Here is a 20,160-nt window from a genome sequence, read left to right on the forward strand (position 1 = left end):
AGAAGCAGATAAAGAGAGAGAGAGAGAGAGCGAGTGTCTCTCACACTCACTTGTCTTAATTTTTAACAGATGTAGCCGACACAATGTTAGAAGTAAAGACGTTTTATCAGCTAAATTAAATTTTTGTGCTAAATCACAGAAATGTAGTACTCTGCTCTTTCCCAGCTCTGCAAATTAATGTGAGGGCTAAAATTAGCTGACGTTAGCTAGTTACTTAGCCATGATATCTGCTTTGCTAGCAAGCCAATAGTATTTATTTCATTAGTGCTGAACACGCTAACTCTCTTAGCTTGTCGCATGTTACTTTCTACGCTGCAGTCAGCCTGCAGTTATTCCTGCACTTTCTGTCTTTGGCGAGACATAAAAAACAGTTGATGCCATAGCAACGTTATAACAGAATATTTTAGTGGCTTTGAAACCTTGACTTTTTCATACCACGGGATGCCTTGAAATGTTAACCGGCCCATGACTAGTTGAGATTACCTTTTGTTAAAGTTACAGAGGACAATAACTAAGGAGTATGTCCACTCCACACACAGTATCTCGTCGGTGAGCATGTGCTGTTTGTTCTGCACGTTGGCGGTGGAATGTAAACATGTAAAATGTATAAAGCAAATGGGGAGTAAAGCGTTTTGCAGTATCATCAGGAGAAGAGTGCCATTGTATCACTGTCGCATCATTACACCAGCCACTGTTAATGTAAAACACCTCCACCTTTCATTTTGTCAGAGAGATCTGTGTTGTGATACGCTCTGTATAGCTGGAAGCCTGCCACCTGCAGGACAGAGTCTGGTATCAATCCACACAGCCAGATCTCTGTGAAGCACAGAACAGAGGATGAATAAAAGTCTCACCTGAGCTGGCCCTAAAGCATTATTAAAGTGGAAATCCTTGAGCCTACTCTTAAATGTGGAGATGGTGCCTGGCTCCCAAACTCAAATTGGGACCTGATTCCACAGGAGAGGAGCTTGATAGCTGAAGGCTTGGGTGCAGTGTTCTAGTAGCGTAACATAGTGAGTAGGACATTTTACAGTTGAAAAATAAACTTTTCAACATTATTGTAAAACACTTATTTACACTCACAATAAATTAGCTGTAAGTGCAAACCTAATTATATAGTACATTAAGGAGGAACAGTGATGGGAATGGAAGGGAGAGCAAAACACAGAATTACATGGCGCAAAGCTGCCACTATTGAATGGGAAGTCGGCTGAAGTAATTCTCAGCCAGACCAGACTCTCTTCCTCTAATGCAGTTTGATCAACATAGCACAGGAACTATGCATGAGAGGCATTCTGCAGTGTGTTGGGATTTTACTACTGAACTATGATTAGGGCACACTCTGTGCACTCTGTGTAGATCTGAAGTTTTCTCATCACATATGATGATCATGTTAGATACAAGTAAAGACACACAAATGTGAGGTATAAAGTTAAAATTTTAAGACCCATAATATCTCATAATTTGAAGTAAGGTATGTTGATGAAAATGCATCGCTAATAAGGTTAAAAATCAGTACAACAGATGGTGGCAACTCTCTATTGTTAAGAAAAAGCAGGGCCCATTAACACTTAAAGGGGTACTAAACAACCATACAAAAGAATATTGAAGCTGATCCAAAAACGTTGGATTCCACATTGCCCAAAATGAAACTTGGTGGCATCTTTCCTTCCTAATGCGTGAGTTTTAAGCCTAGTTCACACTTCACGATTTTTTGCCCATGATGTGTGAAATACTCAACAACACAACAAAACGGCTCCCCGAAACATTTCTGACACATCGCCGACGTCTGCCAGATATCTAGCATACCAAATATCTGGAAGAGTCGTCTCAACATCCACATCCAGCCAATGAGAGCAGGCAGCTACTTTTTCACCGGAAAACCCTTTTTACTTGCCTCCAGCTCTCTCTGTAGCTCAGACAATCTCTGCTACCTCCGTGTGCTATTAATTCTTTACCAATATTCTTTGTCTTTATAATTGCTATCTTTATAATAACAACAGCTGTTTTGTGTGTAAGTTCGCATCAATTCCTGTTTCACATTCCACCTGTGTTTTCTTGACAAAACGTAGTTTGGAGACCTGCGTCGGGTGACAGAGCCGCTGTCAGCTCATGTAGTGTGTGGCCCCCTTGTCACCGATCAGTCACGTAGTGTGAACGCCACAACGACTTCAAGACTCCCGTCACAAGACAGCAAGTTGTGTAGCACGGCCATCGGCCGACGCTGAAAGTCGTGTAGTCTGCACAAGCCTTTATCGCTGGACTACTGCCGAGTGTTCACACATAATGCGAGATGTGAATAGACCCAACCCACGATTACTACAGTGGTATGAAACCAAAGTAAACTTTTTGCTGTGATTTAATTGCAATAAACTGATCAAAATGATGCCGAAATAACAGGACGAAGATTTGTTAAACACATGAATTCAAGCTTTGTCAGGTCTGCCAGCAAGGCAGCAGGACAACAACTTTTAAAATGTTTGTTTTCTGAATGGAGTTTGGATCGATCAGGCCTGTGCTATGCTAACTTGTTCACAGTAAAATACAACGATAAAATACAACCAGGTAGTTCAACTTCCTTGCATACTTTTCTCCAAGCAATGTCCAGTTTTGTTGGGTTTTATTATACGAACATGAAGCAGTAGTCCCACAGAGCTCTGGGTGCACACTGATGCTAACAACAGTGGAAGTCAGAAACGCATGGTGGCTTGCTGCTGAGAAGCGAAAGTGAAGAATCAACTTTTTAATCCCAAAAATGTTAATTTAATAAAAGCAGTTCAACTCTGAGCTCCTCGCCGGTAAACGGTGCAGTTGTCAGAGCTGAATTCAGTCCGACTACAGGTGTTTATTTGTCCAATAGCTTCAGCGCTGCTCTCGGCTCTCTCCTCCACAGCTCTCTGTTACTCAGCAGCTTTCTGCCGGCCAGCAGAAATTCAGTACCTCCGCTCTGCCCGTTCCTCTCTAAACCAGGCTTTGAAGCCGTTTGTGACATCTGGACAATGTCAATCCTGATAGTCTATTGCGACTCAGTGTCATGCAACTTTGTCGCTCCTTGAGCTGGTGTTGTCATCAGGGTTAATTTCTCAAACTCTAGAAAGCTGGCACTAAAGACCCACAAAGGACATATACAACTGTTACGGGGTACATGGGTTATGTAGTACAACTTGCAAAAAGAAACTGAACTTGATGTGTAAAATTGTCTCCCTATAACTAGTTAAACTAAAGATGCTGTTTATTTGCATGCTGACTTGCTGTGTTCCTGTTAATCCTTCACCAGCCTCCCCTCCACAAACCTCCTCCTCTCCCTTACACATCCACTCTGTAAAGGAGAGAAAGAGCTGCTGGATGAATGGACAGATGGCTAGATGGATGGACCCGTTAGAAGAATTTGTTTCTGACGTGCCTCCCCTCAAGTGCCAGCTGGCCACCTCTAACTGATTCGATTTGATTTACAGGTGACATTTGTAGTCACACAGCCATCCTCCTGAATCCTATTTAGTTTCTATGTCCAGCCCCTCCTCCTCTAAAAGTACAGCTCCTCTGCTCTTAAGGGACTGGCAAAATAAACATCTTTTCCTCACTTCCCAAGAACCTGGCAGTGGGTTTGTTTTCCTGAAAGAATGTGGCAAACCATATAATGCAAAAGTCAGTTTTTCACATAAACATATTGGGTGTCTGTATGATGATTCTGTTTTTAAGAAGCTGCCGTTTTGCCTTTTTCAGAATTCTACAGAAAACCATGACCGCACAGTCTCAATCGCCACAGAGAAAGTTATTTTGAGTTGAGTTATTTTGGAATACTTTTACTCGTATCTTCTTAAAATGGGGAGAATCGAAACTCGTCCTTTGATGGGAAACAGCTCCTTTTCTTTCCAAAGCACAGTGACTTAATGAGTGGATGAAGGCTCCTCTGCGGGACTGTGTGAGAGGGCCAGATTGTTGTTTTCCTACTCTGAGATGTGTCACCGAGGGTAAGATGCGGTGGCCTTGGATGTGTTTGTGTCTGTGGCTTTGCACCGCGGAGCCAGCGGGCTGCCCTGCGCTCACTCACTGTCTGATTAGAAATATCTTTGAGAGGCCCCCACAACCCTGCCTTTTTTAATTTCACACAATCACACTCCCAACAAGGTGTCAACCACTGATGGATGCTCCCTTTCTTTCGCAGTTCAGACACATAGCTGTTCTCTATGTAGTCTGTAATAGGGCTGAACGATTTTAGAAAATAATCTAATTGAGATTTTTTTAACCAATATTGCGATTGCAATTTAATATGCGATTAATTTTTAAACTCTTTGCCTTTTGCATTATTCAAAGCGGACAAGCAGTAAATCAGTGTATAGTACGACCAACACTATATTAGCTAGATTAAACATACACTGTTCTTTCTTGTAGGTCAAGCCTGTGTTATGATTAAATTAAAACCAAGTGACGGCTCTTGTGTTTAGTAGACAAGTTTAGTAATTCTCCGACAACACCTGACTTCCCCACCCCCGCAACCTCTGATGCTGGTTAGCAGCACACTGGCTGTAACTCAGGACAGACTGGGCCTCTTTCGGACTTGGGAGTTTGGTTTGTAACGCCGCTTTGCAGATATTTCCTGAGTTAGCTGTGTGTGTGACGCAGGCGCCGCTCGCTTACCTTACTACACATGTCTTTCTGTTGGGCATTTTTCCTGCCCGCCAAAGCAGCAGATGGCCCAACGATTTCAACCACCAACACCACCAATTTACCCGTGGGTGGCGGGTTCTACTTTCATTGCCTGTGTAACGCTAAAGTTTCTGTAGTGTCAGCTTCTGTCAAGCAAACAACAAGTCAAGGTACAGCGTAACGTGCGAAGTTGCTGCTTTGTCTGCAGACTGGCAGTGTTATGACTCGCGTGTTATGTGACCAGACTGTAATCACAGCCTTTGCGATTAGAAGATCTCGTATATTATCGTGATAATATTGCAAATGCGATTAAACGTTCAGCCCTAGTCTCTAACATGTTAATAATATCTTCTAGCCTTCTAGCCTTGTATGTCTTGTTTCACAGAAATCTCCTTGAAGGTCTGCTTTAAGGGTACCTATAATGACATAACTAGCTTGTAAATGTATCCGGGAAGATTCTCAAAGGGTTTAAAAGCAAAAAGAAACTGCTGAGTTGAGGCCGGGGTCTATCTGCCTTTAGCCTGCTGTGTGGTCTTCTTTCAGGCTGATGATGCCTGGAGGAGGAGGAGGGGGGGAGGGGAGGGAGAGATTGGGTTGTGGGGCATCTTGAGACAGGAATAATGTGCAAAGTCCCTGGGCTGTGACAGAGCCGCTGTAGCCCCTCTGGGATAGCAGAGACCCGGGGACAGGAGGCCAGACCGATATCTTTTCACGTGTGGGTGAATCTGGAGATTAGTTGTAGCCTGTGAGCTGTAAACCTCCGATTGGCTGTCACAGCGAGATGAATGACTTGAAAGAGCAACATTACAAGCCCACCATTAAAGAGGAGAGTATTAAAACGGGATGTCATGAATGTCTGAGAGTCTGTTGATATGTAGGCCTACATGAATGCAGATGGATTGTTCATTGTGCAAATGTTACTTTCAGCGTGCACTCTTTTGCTTGGTTCTGCTAAGTTGTATGTTTGCTGACTTGTGCAACAGAGCAAAGGCTGAGAATGTATATCAGGGGCTTAGAAATGCATTTAAATAGACTGTTAAGTGGCGGTGGTTGTGGCACTTCTACAAAGGTTTGATCAATTTACTGCTACTATTTTGGTGCAGTGAATTGGATCATTATTGTCTAGTGATGAGTTTTCTCCCACATGCAGAATTTGTATTGTTCATATAAAGGACATGGTGACTGATGGGAGCATTTTTCTCTCGCACTTGAGGGTCCTGGGAACCTCTTCAGAATACTGTACAGAAAAGACCTGTCCCACACCCCAGTGCCACAATAACCTGTTAATTACATGTTGTGCTAAATGGATACTTAGCCTGTGTAGACTCAAAGCAGTCCACTCTTTACTTCCAAATAAGCTAAAGAACATGCATGCTTTTATTGCATAATTACCTAGTAAATACCACCAAATCTAAGTGCAAGTAGTGCTGTAAAGTGTAACCATCCCCTTACTGTTGCGCCCCATAATCTAGAGCTCGCCGAGAGACTTACTCCTGAACCGGCTGAGGAGGAGGCCTTTACTTGTTTTCCAGTGCATACTTGACATTCCTGCCTCAGTGCCCACACACAGCTCATGTACAGCGAGGCAACCGGCAAACTAAGTCAATGAAGGTCCCCAGTGCTTTCCCCTCAAAAATGAAGCACTGGTCCTTCAGTAATCTAACATTAAACCTGAGCAAATGGTGCCTCCGCTGTGTTCATAAGTCTGCTCCTCTTTGTTTGTCTATCTGCTTATCTATCTGCCTGCATTCTTTCCACTTCTCTTTCCTCTGTCTGGGCCTTTTAGTTTCTCTTCTACTTTTTTTTTCGTTTAGACGCTTCCTGTTCTACTGTCAGCCTCGTTTCCCCTCTGCTCACCTGTCTCTCACTTCAAGTAGAATGTTGTTGTCAGATGTGGTCTTGGTGAAGGGCAGGGCAACAGTGAGGAAACCCTGGTTTGCACTCCAACCTGTTACCACCATTTGTTTTCTTCCCCACTTCCATTCTGATCCATGCCCTTGTGATATAAAAAGAGGATTAAACCCACAACCCCCCAGTAGGCTGAGCCTTCAAGACGACTACAAGAGCTGATATTGACAAAAAAGACTGGGTTAAGGAGAATCATGCCTGTTGTGTAAGGTAAATGTTAAATTTTTTTTTTTTTACCTCTGTATTTTCTTGGCACACAGTGGAAATCCCCTTTGAAACAGATCATTATTTGAGACTTCCTTGCCAACTGATTCTGGTCTGAAATTATGACATGACACTGTTGGAAAAACTGATTGATTATCCAATGAGCGCTGTGGGGAGACTAAAGATTAGCCAGTCAGCACCATTGGATGGACTAACGCTGTTGTCAAACTGTGTGGTGGAGCCATGGAGGAGTAATAACAACAATGTTGTCGAGGCAGCTATTTAGGCAGTTCTAAAATGATAGCAGCCTGACATAGTTTTTTTTTTTCTGCCCTTCACTCCAGTCTTAAAACCCCAGCAAATACAGGATGTTGGCATGGCTACACGTGAGTGTCAACTTAAAATTACATCTAGTGATTGGTTACGGAAAATTGAATCCCCCTCCTCTACAGAATCGGTTAGAGTAGAGGCAAGGTCACTGCAGGTCTTTAGACCACGGTGGAAACGCACACAACATTGAGCTCAAGGAACCTTTTAGTTCCTTGAAAAGTAGATCCTGGGACTAAAAGTTCCAGTTACTTGTGGTGGAAATGCGGCTTAGAACCTTTGGGTAAATTCACGTGGTGGTTTCACAGTGTTAGTTTTGGGACAAGCAAATTTGCACCGATTTTACCAGTGGTGACCTTTGAGGGAATGAAGAGAACCGGGAGTCCAAAATAGAGAAAGCAATCGTATTAACTGTCTCACCAACCTGTTTTATAGACAGATTTTTATCTAATGAGAAGCTACACCCATAGAGCGTTCCTTCTTGCCACAACCAAAACTAACCACAATCCAACAATATGCTTTATCTTGATTGTAGATGTCTCTGCTCTGGTGTCCATAAAGCTGTTCTCCCTGTCTGCATGTGATGCAGCGTGACGTTTATTTACAGAGTTGATGAGGGGGGGATACACCACCTATTTAATTTGCTTACTCCCGCTCGCTCCCTTCCTTCTCATCATCACTCCATTGCCCACTCTGGTTTTTTCAGTCCCTCCCTGTCATTCCCAGCCCCCCTCTATGGGCATGGCTCACTACTGGAGCTTGGTGGACTGGGACAGCATGTATCCAGAGAAGGTAAGAACCCCTAGCTAACCTGCTTTTGATAGCACAGTGATTTATTTATCTTTTGTTTCCTTCCTCTTCTTTCTTCCCATCTCTCAGCCAGCACCCTCCCTGGATCTTTCCCTGCCCTGACTGTTTGGGCCCTTTTTCGTTCCAGTGTGATTCCTGTTTAACCACCAGAGCTCCTCCTGCCTGTGACATTTCAACTTGAAGCATTCATACTGACAGCACCAACTGTTATGTGTACTATTATGAGTTAGATATGGTGTTGGGCACATGTGGGTGTTTTTGTGTGGGATTTATTTAGCAAGTAACTTGACCGTCCCCCGCTGTGTTATCCACAGAGGTCCGTGTTTGCATTCAAGGGCACTAGGCTTTCAGTGCATAGTTATATAACTGATGCTGGTTGTATCCAGAGCCTTTTAAACAGCAGTTGTTTTCCCCTAAGCGGCCTCCTGCTTTACAGACAGGTCAAGCTATGCTGCAACAATTTTCCATAGCATCTCTTACAAAGCTGTCTATGTTAGATATATGTGGCTATTAGAACAAGAAAGGTGAAGTCGTTAAGATATCGCTTTCTTTTGGCCATGGCTCCGTTATGCTGTGGTTTCTGTGTGTTGTGCCCCGTTTCCTATTACCTCCAAATCCACCCAAGGGGACCAGAGTCAGCAGAGCACTAAAGTGGAGCGCCGTCACTTGCAACAGTCCTTGGGTTTGTCTTTATTTCCTTCTTGTTTTTTCCTACCATGTTTCGCCTGCACTGGGACTAGGGCTGAACAATATGCAAACCAATCATATTGCAATTAGAGCCCTACGGATTTATCGGCTGGCCGATATTATTGGACGATATGCGCTAATTGCATTTTTATTGGTGTTGGTTCAACAGCTGATTAACTGTTTACATGAGGAGCTCAGTGAGACCCCGCAGATCCAAGTGTGCTATATTTTTGTTGCCGCTGGTCAAGTTGACAATTAACAGCAGGCCAAAACAGCCCTCAGGCTGCTGGGAAGTCTTCCGGGGCAGACTCGCTCACTCCACATTTTTCAACATGACTTCTTTTTTTTTGTCAAAGCACAAAGCTAATGCTGTTTGTCAGTATAAGAGTACTAATGTTAATGAGTAGTTAAGCTATAATGTTTAACGCATTCTAAATATATCTGCGAGCCGCTTCTCAGTTGGTGCATCAAAAATGATTAAACCAGAGGGGACATGTAAATAAACGTGAGCTGAACAAGTATCTAACACGGCTTCCTGCCAGGCAAAGTTATGTAGCTCCTCTGTCAAATGTGCAACGTATGGCTGGACGATATCACCTAAAATCAAAATCATGATTAATTGAACATTTTACCTTGACTACGATTATTGGACGATTATTATGTTTTTGAATGTTGTTTTTTTGCCCTCATACTTCACTGACAAAGGGTTGTACTGTAAATATGCTCAACTATTAAAGCTGGGTTTATTTATTTTTTTGATTCATATATTTAAAACATTGATTATGTAAATGTTAATTGATAAGGTAATGTTGACGTGTACATTATGGAGACACAGTTCCCTTATATTCGGCGCATCGCCGCTGCTGAATAATGACTGCTGTAGGGATGAAACGGTATGAAAATTTCATTTCACGATTATAGTGACCAAAATTATCACGGTTATCAGTATTATCACGGTATTGTAAAAATGTGCCAAAAAATATTAAAATGTACTGATACACACACTGAAACCATTTCAACAAGTTTTATATTGAAAACTACAAATACAATTGCCATTTTGTTTGCATAAAAAATAAACAGCAAATACCTTTTGTAAACATATGAAAATCATCTAAGTGTGCATTATTAAGATTTTATATTTATACAATGACCCCGTGGACAATTACATGAAAACAAATAAGTCTTTAGAAGACAGTGATAGTAACTGCAGTAAAACTGACATAAATACAGAGGAGTCTGTGGCGTTTCTAGATGATGCTGGTTGGTTGACTAAACTGCCTAACGTGTTATCATGTGTAGTGGACGAATAGACTCTGCCGACACACGACGCACACAGCAACAAAACAAAGTGTAGCGTTTTTCCAACTGCAGCAACACTGAGAGCTTCAGTTTACACGCTGTTAGCAAGTCAGAGACAAAACAAAGCTAAAAGTTACTCACCCTGCGTTCACTAAGGTTATTTTCCTCAATCAAGTTTCCCTCAGCACTGTCATTAAAACTAAAATACGACCGGACTTCAGAGTGACTGAAAAATCTCTGCAGAGTTGTCTTCCGCCGTGTTGTCATTGACCCAAACAAACCCACGTTGCATTCTGCGCATGCGTGCCTGCTTCTGGGAGACGCTGGACAGTGTTTGCTGTGAGATTATAACAGCGCGGTTAACTGTACCCGGTAATCATGGCAATTAATATGTGTATGGTAATAATAACTGTCGGGAATTTTACCATAGTTTACCGTTAAACCGGTAATCGTTTCATCCCTAGACTGCTGCTTCTAAAATTTCACTCAATTATTCATTTCAATGCGGAACGAATTTTCACTCGCACACTGTGCGAGCATGGCAACACACGCTTTGCTAGCTTCCTCTTCTCAATCATCAAAGGACATCTAAGTTACGTGACTGCTGCTGTTATGAGAGCAACGGAGTTAGGTATTATAAGGAGCGCAGTGTGTGTTCGTAGCAAGTAAGTGGTAGAGCGAATGAGAGCGCGAGCGCAGAAAGTGACGGAAAAAGCGTTTGTTGTCAGTCTGCCAGTAAATGTTCAATGTAGGTCACAATGTGTCCGTTAATAAATTGGATGCTTGTTGTTTCGCCAACTGCTGGAAATTGAAGGCGGTTAGCGCTAGCTAACGTCTGCCTGACTCTGGTTAACCGCATGCCATTACTACCTACTTGTCCAGAGAACATCAGGTACAAGCTTAGATTAAACTTGTATACAGCTCCGTCCTGTACACATACTGTACATCTTGATAGTGAAATTATTTTGCAATTTTCAGATGAGTCTGAAAAAAGTGGTTGTTAGGAAAAGAAATGGTGGTAACCATGGAGGAGCTGAGGTTTGTAAAGCAAAGCATAACTTTTAAGCTAATGAGGAGACATTTCTTTTGGATTTTAATATGCAAATAAAAGGGTTGGTACAGTGTTTCCTACACGCAAACTTTACTTGAGAGGGCCACCCAGTTAAATGAACGGGCAACCAATGTATATTTGGCAGCACATTTTAGCTTTTTGCAGCAAAGCACAGACAGATGCTGTCAGTTACGATACAAGACATGAATATTTTACAAGCATGGACCAGGTAAAGTAAACACAGTGCAGATGTCATGCGGTACCACATTGGTTTCATTTGAAAGGCTATGTAACTAACAAGCCTCCTCCACATGTGGTACACATGCTGTTGTAAAAAGGAAAATTCCAAAAGACGAGTTCTGTGTTTTTTCGGGGACTTTATAAAAGGTACTGCTGATGGAGAAAGTCCGCAGACACATATTGGGAGGTACTGAAAGAAGCGGGGCAAGCCGCTGTGTTTCCAGCAGAGGTGTGTGTGTGTGCAAGTGTGGGGAAAAGAGAACTGAAGGGAAAAGGAGCAGATTCAATTAGCCTAGGCTAGTGAGTAAACACTTAATTAAGGTAGTGAAAGAAGTAGAATTAAAATGGTGAAATAATAAATAACCTAGGCTACTAGAAATAGAAATATAACCGGCTAACCCCAACACCAGTTTTCCTGCCGTTATGAGGCTTAGGTGGTAAGTCTCAAAACAGCTTGGGTGCTGTGCCATGAATATAAGATCACTGTGGAGAGCATCAAAACTAACTAAATGGCTTTTCCCGGATCTAATGGTTATAGTTCCTCCCCCGTAGACTTCTTTAGTAAGTTTAGCTTTTGGGGTATAGTTTATTTATAATCTGCTCTAGCTTTTCCAACTTTTTGTGCACAGATGTCATTAAGGATGTTGCAAGTAACATCAGAGGAGTCCTGTTCTGGTTCTTCACAAAATGACTCTCCTTATGGAATAAATCAAAGTGTAACTGAGTTTAGCATTGGGAAAATCACATCTGTTGTGTAATGAAAGTGTATCATTTCTGTTCTTTCATCTTCTTGTCACCGTTTGCCCTTATTCAATGTGTTTTGGCTGCTCTTTGACTTGTTGCACTTTTTGTAACAGCTGGTGTCTGTCAGTGATTTAGCACATTAATGTGGCACATTACTACAGATCACAGACAATATGTGTGAGTCATCCGGTACTTCTCTGCTGTCATTGATTTCCTCAGGAGAGGTTCTGCTGCTGCTGGTTGCCAGTGCATGCGCGGACTGGGGGAAGTATAAGTGCGTAGGTGTCTCTGAGCATCAGGGCCCACGTATTGTCTCTGTCATACGCCAGAGCTGTTGCTAATTACTTGCCATGACTGCCAAAGAGACAAAGAATAAGCTGTGAATCGATCAGCGATGATATAGTTCTGCTAGAGGCTGTCTTGCCAGAGGTCATTTACTGTGAAAGGGAGACTAGAATTGGTCTGTCACCTCATCTAGCAACTGTTGGTGTCTGCTTAGAGTGTACAGGGTTGTGGAAGGGTGTAGAGGAGTTACTAAGGTGAGGCTTGTGATGTGTGTTTTAAGCTCTGCATTTTAGTTTATTGATCTTCTATCAGTGGAGTTTGTTTTTGTTCTGTTGGATGCATCATTTTCTTCTGATGTTGTGGGTTCATGTGTATGCTAGTAGTTGAGGATGTGCTGCTCCTACAGTCCAGGAACAGCCCGCTGGTTTTTGCTACAGAACTGACTTTCCAGAAGCTCTGTGTTTTTGTCATTAGAACTTTCCACTAGCAGCTGTCACTGAACAGAGACACTACAGTGAAAAACAAAGGGGATACAGAGAGAGAGCACACTATATACCACTGTGGACCACTCTGGATCCTTCTGCCAGGTTTGCAGCTCTGTACCCAAACGGTCATTTCAAACAGCAAATCCAGTATTAACACAGCATCAACGCACATCCTCTAATTGCACTCAGGTGGGCACTCAGTAAGGGAGTCTGCCAACCAAGCTATGCCTTTTGGGGATACAGTACATGAACCAATACTAAAAGGTGGAGTTAAAACACTGCACACAACTGATTGGTCAGAGAGAATCATCACTAGAATTGTCACGGGACATCCTGCACAAACCCGCCATCAATTGCGACCTCAGTTTTCTTATACACAGGACCCAAAATGGCAGCCCGCAAAGCCATTGTCAATTGATGACGTGCAGATGTTCCTCTGTTTGGTTGCTGATGAAAGGATCAAGCGAGTGTGTCATGTTGAAGATGATACAAGGGTGTCACTCAGCGTTGCTATAATGATCAGACATTTCATCAAACAATTACATGGACATGTCGGCAGTGTGGAAGCATTTTAAAGTGTCGGAGAAAGATGTAAAAATCGCCGTTTGCAGACTCCGTTCGGCTGAATTGTCTCCTAGCACATCCACTCCATCTGTGGCTGACTTCTTAGAAAAGGCAACAAACAGTCTGACCCGCTTTGAGTGTTTCTGTCACTCGTTTCTGAGAAGGCCATTAAGCTAGCCACACCTAAATTTGGAGTGCACACGTATTCAAGGCTTTATGGTAAATCCACTGAAACGGACCAGTGCGAGCTCACAGGCAGGTTAGAGACTTTATCCTGTCAGTTTCTCTCTTTACAAAGACAAGTGTTACTCATCAAATCGGGTCATACTTGATGCAAGGATACACATGTGACAATGTCTGGTTTTCAAAATAAGGTGTCTATACAGTATGGAAATAAGATTGATTGGATTATATTCACAGAAAGTATAAAACATGCTACGTGTGTCATTTACTTTACCGGACCCTCCCGGGCCTTGGACCTACCCACCATAGTCTCTCCAAATCCTGTGGGAAACACTGAGTAAAAAGCACATGTTGACTATTTAAAGTGGTAAAAAAGGCAAAATAAATGTGGAAAAATGCCAATGTACTGTTCAGTATTCTGCAAATGTTTTCATTATATTGGGTTTTGGCTTCGGCCAAGAATTTTCATTTCGGTGCATCCCTAATTGAGAGGGTACTATCTGCAGTGGAAAATGAAATTGAGAAAAGTAGATGGTACCATAAGTCAATAGAGTTGAGCCGAGCTGTACCATGAAGTGGGAAAGAGGGTTTAGTGTTCTCCTCATGCTCCATTCGCTCAACAAAAACATTGGCTGGTTTGATTGCGGGTTGATTGACAGCTTGTTCATTATTCTGTCAGGGAGGGAATACAAAGTTGGAATATTTTATTTAAAAACATTGGAAAGAATGCATTACCCTATTTCTAGTGGGTTATTTCTTATCTCACCATTTTAATTCTACTTAATTATGCACCTTATTTTAGTGTTTACTCGTAAACTACTTTAATCTGCTCACCTTGCTTTTCCCTTCATATAATCCTGTTCCACTTCTCTTGCAATTTCTCTCTGTTTTGTCTTTCTGGATGATCAGGCAGTCTATGGTTTACCCCTGATGGAGGTTACATAGGCTAAATCCATTCGGCTAATGTTTCCACAGTGAAGGGTCACCAGATAGTTGAGCTCATTTGACCCCAGTCCTGCTAACCACCTGCCCTGACAGGCACGCGTCATTAATGCTAGTTTAACATCTTTTCACTTAATTTCCTTATTATAAGTGCATGCATATTGTTTGACTATTATTTATTTTAATTTTAGTTTCAACCATGAAATGAATGCTACTAGAATGTTGTTTTGTATGGATTAAACAACAGAAACAGGCCAGAGTGCCATAATCATCTAAAAATTGTTATAGCCTTCACTTGGAAAGCTTCATGCACCTGCTACTGTGAGACCGAGGGGCTTACAGGTCAGCTGAGCCTGGACAGACAGCCCCCACCACACGGAATACACACATGCACATAGTAGAATGCAATCTTCTTACGTATCTGGATTAAGGGTTGTGTACAGTACATTCCTGGGTTAAACCCCCTCCAACCCCCCAAACCTCTGTTCATCCCACACCAACATGTTCTAACATTTCTCATCTTGTTGAACGATGTGCTTATTTGCTCTGTACACTTGGTCTTGACCCTGATTGCCCAAAGCAAGAGATTATCTTATTGGTTCTCTAACAAGCAAATTCATTAGGTTCTGCTCATTGTTGGCAGTGTACATGTCAGTGCTTTACAATCTATTCAGCCAGACCTTTGTCCTTAGGCCCCTGCTTATGTGTTGTGTATAGTCTCAAAGAACGAGACGTTGTCTGACATAGTTGGTCATCATTTGTTTTGTTGAATTAACCGAGAAAGTTTCATGCCTGTCCATGCCATGAGTGGCCACCTGTCTATCACCCAACATTGCCGTGTTTCCCACAGGATTTTAAGACACTATGGTGGATGGGCCTTGATCCCTCTCAACCGGGGGAATGGGGGCATGCCCCCCCATAAGAAAATTTTGTACATATTAAAGTTATATGCATTAATTTGGTACAAAATTAAGAGGCTATCTATGAAGAACTTGGTACGCTTGTAAACAATGTTGTGCTCTAATAAACTATTTGATCATAAACCCATTGTATAGCTATAAATGGTGATGAAACGGCAACAAAAGTCAACAATTTTTTTTAATGTTTTCCCAAAATCCCTGAATCAAAGAATAGAAGACAGAATAAGTAATTTCCCTAACATTTTATTGTTGTTTTTTTTTTTTGAACTTCTATTGGACACGTAATATTTGTTATATTTTCTGTGAATATAATCCAATTAATCTTATTTCCATGCTGTATAGACACCTTATTTTGAAAACCGTGTGTATCCTCGCGTTAAATTCATTAAGTCTAACCAGAGTCCGAACTTGAAGTAATGTTGTATGTGGTTCACGTATCGCGTAAATGAAAACTTCACAGCCTCTCTTCAAGTAGGACACTAACTGTACTTTCAGACCGAAAGCGAAGCAAGCATTCAGGGAGGTGAGTTTACAAACAAAGTCAATGCAAAGACGCGTAGAGCTGCGATTTCCTGTCGGGTGGCGTGAAGTGACACGAAGGGGGCGGTGCCGACGACGCGTTGGCCTTCACGTGAGTTGAAAATTTCCAACTCAAAGCAAATTTTCACGGGTTCTAATCGCCTTCTTGTGTTGTGTGTGTGTGTGTGTGTGTGTGTGTGTGTGTGTGTGTGTGTGTGTGTGTGAACAATTGCAGCAAATGTACTCACGCGAAGAAAGTGTCGCGAGGATTAAATTCGCGTTTGGTCTGAAAGCACCATAATACTGCAACACTTGTCTCTGTAAAGAGAGAAACTGACAGGATAAAGTCATTTACCATGAAGGCTTTAATACGTGTGCACTCCAAATCTAGGCGCGGCTAGCTTAATTGCCTTCTCACAAACAAGTGACAGAAACAGGCTGTCAACGTTACCTCTAAAGAAAAGTGGTTGTCTCGAGTTGGAGGCCAAAGTGTCTGAGCGTGCGAGCTTACAGTAGCGCGGAGCAGTGCCCACAAAACACAACGTTAGAGGTCTGTAATATATTATGAAATGTAAAAATAATTTTTGGTTCATTTTGAAACTATGGCGGAGAAAATTAGACTATGGTGGGCCGCCATGGTCTCGTTAATTAATGGGACACACTGCATTGTCTAATCAGAAAATTAACTTGACTTTTACTTTCACAAAACTATTATCCAGCATAGTCTTGTTCCAGTCATCTCCAAACTTTACTTTTAAAATATTAATCTCATAAACGTCATGAACTGCCAGATCCCTGTCCTGACCCGGAAACAGTAACAAGTCTCATTCCAGCTCCTCTGAACCATTTGTTTTGTGTGTTCATTTGGGCCCTGATCCAGTGTCCTTTGTTACTCCAAAGCAAACCCGCTGACCCTGTTTGCTACTCTCATCAAACCCAGCGGCACCATTCCTTCAGATCCCTGGATCGCTCAGCAGGAGAGGACCATCTTCTGGCTTAAGGTTAGAGTGTCCCAGTTCCTGCCCTGACCGGTGTACATTCTGTCAATAGACCGCTGAGGATTTGGCAAACAGAGTTGCCTTTACGTGCCATTGCCGGCTTGACAAAACAATGGCACTATTCTCGCTAATATGGCAGGACTTGCCCAGTGGAAATTGAATTGCTTTCTACACAAGCAGCTCTGTGACGATCAATTACCCAACCGAGAACCTTTTATGGGTCACTCAGAGGTTGAAAGGGAACAAGGCCGTCTGCTTGGAGATATTGGAGCCTGGGAACAGTTGGTTCTGTGATGGTAGTTTGGGGCAGCATGATTATTAACCTGAATCGTATGTGTGTTTTTCAAGTGCTTCTTGGAGCAGGTATTGCACAGCAGCAGGTGGGTGTCAGATTGCAAAGAATATGTTAATATGTAAATAAGGAGGTGGCAAGCAGTCCAGGGTTCACTATGTGGTCATGTTTTCAGCGTGACATGCAGACCATTGGCCAGCTGATGATGCAGTAAATTTTTCTAAAGACCCCAAGCATGTGACTGGGCAGTATAGATAACAAGGCAGCCCTCTCTCTGGCGGGGACTGTACACAACAATGGCTGGTCTGCTACTGGAACTTTTCTCTGGATGGTTATAAAGAGGGATGGGGGCATGGAGCGGGGAGGACCGGCTGGTTTGGCAGTCTCTGGGTAGTAAGCGAGTGACCCACGACCCATACGAATGGGACACAATGCATCTTTCTGTCACTGCATCTCCACCCCCAACACGCACATGAGTGCAGACACACACACACACACACACTACCACACCGTCCCACCCTGAGTCACGGTTTGTGGGCCAGTGGGTAGAAGGGCTTGAGATTTAAATATGCCCTTTTAATTGTGTGAAGCCCAGTAGTGCACATTCCCATGTTTCTTAGCCTTGTCACCACAAGGCTGTAGTCATTGTTATTCAATAAAATACAATGACAAATGCCCATCAAAAGTAACCAGAGTCTAAAGCGATATCTACTTATTTTATCTAACACTTGAATAAACCAGCTTTAGACGCATTTCCACTCAAAGTATACAGGACTTTTAGTACCAGGATCTACTTTTCAAGGAACTAAAAGGTTCCTTCAGACCATTGTTGTTTGTGTTTCCACAGCGGCCTAAAGACCTGCGAAGATTAGGCAAATTAACCAGCTGATGTACACCTTTTTATGTACAGTCTATGATGTACAACCAAGGCCTACAAAGCGATGGACAGGCATCATTAGTAACCACTATCCATGCGCAAAATGTATGAACATCAGATTTGATAGGAATCTAATGAAAAACTATAGGCTTTGCTTGACCAATATAAATAGGCACACGAGTTAAAGTTACAAATGTAATAACTAACTAAGCCATCAAGTTCTTAAAATAACTCCAGCACAGAGAAAGAAATGCAAACAAAAACAGTTTAGAAGGCCATTAAAATATTTTCAGCTGACAAGAGCAGCAGATCAGCTGGCCGCATTCACATCTGTGTCCGTCTGAGCGGCGGAGGAACATGATTTATAACGTGCTGTATTACGTGTTGTAATCAGCTGTTGCAGTTGTTTTGGAGAGGAGGAGACGTACTTTGGCTCCATGTAGAAACCTCCTGAATGATGAAAACTTTAACAATTACTCTGGAAGCCCTACCTGTAGCGTTTAGGGTTAATCTGTAGATTCTTTTTAGTGCTGAAATGATTTGTTTATTAATTGATGAATTGATTGACAGAAGAAAATGATCAACTAGCCTATTTAGATAATCAGTTTTCAGGAAAAAACATTTTCTGGTTGCAGTCTCTCAAATATTTTGTTGCTGTTTAATGAAAACCTCCAATTTGTGGTGATTATTGGACAGTCAAACAAACAACAATCTGCCAGTAGGTGGCGGTACAAATGAAGTCATGTCATATTCACACATTGGTCTTTCCAATAAACACAAAACTTGGGCCAGTAGTTTCCGTGCCACACTGAGGATCTGTAAATAAGTTGGTTCCAAATGCAAAATCATGATATATGCAAAAAAAAAAATTTCTTTTGATTGTGGTATAGAATGCTGCACACATGGCGGATGGCAAAAATGACACCTGTCCACAAGCAGGTGGTGCTATAATCAAGGTACGTTCCCGGGTGCAGCTTTTTCCTGGGGCGGATGGGGGTCAGGAGGTAGAGCAGAAGATTGGTGGTTCAATCCAATGGCTCCATTAGTCTGCATGTCAAAGTGTCCATGGGCAAGATACTGAACCCCAAATTGCCTGTGAATGTGTGCAAATGTTAATTTCTGTTTCTGATGAGCAGTTGGTAACAGTGCGTGTGAAGAGATGAATGTGACGTAGTGTAAAAGTGCTTTGAATGGTCGGAAGAATAGAAAGGCGCTATACAATACGGCCAAAAAAATCTGAAGTTATAAAGGAAAATCTTTCACTCATACAAAAGGAGTGATGTTATATGTACACATTGCTCTGTCTTATTAACAAGAAATTCAGGCCAGTAGTTTCCTGGGCCACACTGAGGCTCTGCGCAAAATTTGGCACCAGTCAGCCACTAGGTGGCGCTTTTGTTGCAAAATCATGAAAGAAGCCAAGATTTATTTTTCAAACTACTTTTTGTAATGGAATGTTTCCCAACCTCTTTTCCAAAGTAAAAGTACAGTTGTTGTTTATTTACTAATTTCCGTTGAGTAAAAACTTATCACCCACCTCTTGATAGCACTGCCTCTCTTACCATTATTTTATTATTGCACACCCTGTAGCAACTCCAGCTAACACCCTGTCCTCGTCATTTGTTCTGCTAGACCTCAATCAGCAATTATTTACAAATACAATTTAAACCAGGGTGTCCTACAGATCCTGTGTTGTTGTCTTTTAAAGGAAAGATGCTTTACTTACTTTGCACTATTTAAACTAAGCGTTTTCATTCTTCTGATGTTTGCTTGAATATATTTTAACCTGGAATAGCTTGCTCAGATTGTTGTTAAAAACTTGAAACCTTAAAACCTGATTTATACTTCTGCGTCGAATCGACAGCGTAGCCTACGCATAGCCCAGTACCGTACACCGTAGCCTACGCCGTAGCCTGACGTGCACCTCCTCAAAAATGTAACTTCACATCGGGGGGGAACGTGGACCATAAGAACTGTGATTGGTTGGCTGGGTAGCCTCCCAGTACCTCAGAGCCGACAGGAAGTGCTACGTTCTTAGAAATTTTAGAGCAAGCTGACAGGCAGTTTAGCGACTTAATTCATTTTCTGACTTTGTAACAAGTGTAACGGTGTGAGAGTCTTACCTGAAGAGAGGCTATTAAATGTTAATACGAGCACAACATACAATATAATTTATCA

General features: G+C 42.2%; 1 protein-coding gene across 6 annotated transcripts in view; it reads left to right on the forward strand.

Annotated features, from left to right (window-relative positions):
• arhgap12b (Rho GTPase activating protein 12b) overlaps nt 1-20,160 on the forward strand; it is an 82,717-nt gene that overhangs the window by 12,332 nt on the left and 50,225 nt on the right. The window contains exon 1 of one of the 6 annotated variants that reach the window (XM_046062327.1): nt 10,480-10,547. The exons of the other annotated variants lie outside the window; for them this stretch is intronic. Coding sequence (XP_045918283.1) covers nt 10,495-10,547 — 53 coding nt within the window. The 5' untranslated portion in view covers nt 10,480-10,494. Of the gene's footprint in view, nt 1-10,479; nt 10,548-20,160 lie in introns of those variants that run through there. 6 annotated transcript variants of the gene reach the window in all.

This window comes from Micropterus dolomieu, linkage group LG01 (assembly GCF_021292245.1).
Source record: "Micropterus dolomieu isolate WLL.071019.BEF.003 ecotype Adirondacks linkage group LG01, ASM2129224v1, whole genome shotgun sequence".
NCBI lineage: Eukaryota > Metazoa > Chordata > Actinopteri > Centrarchiformes > Centrarchidae > Micropterus > Micropterus dolomieu.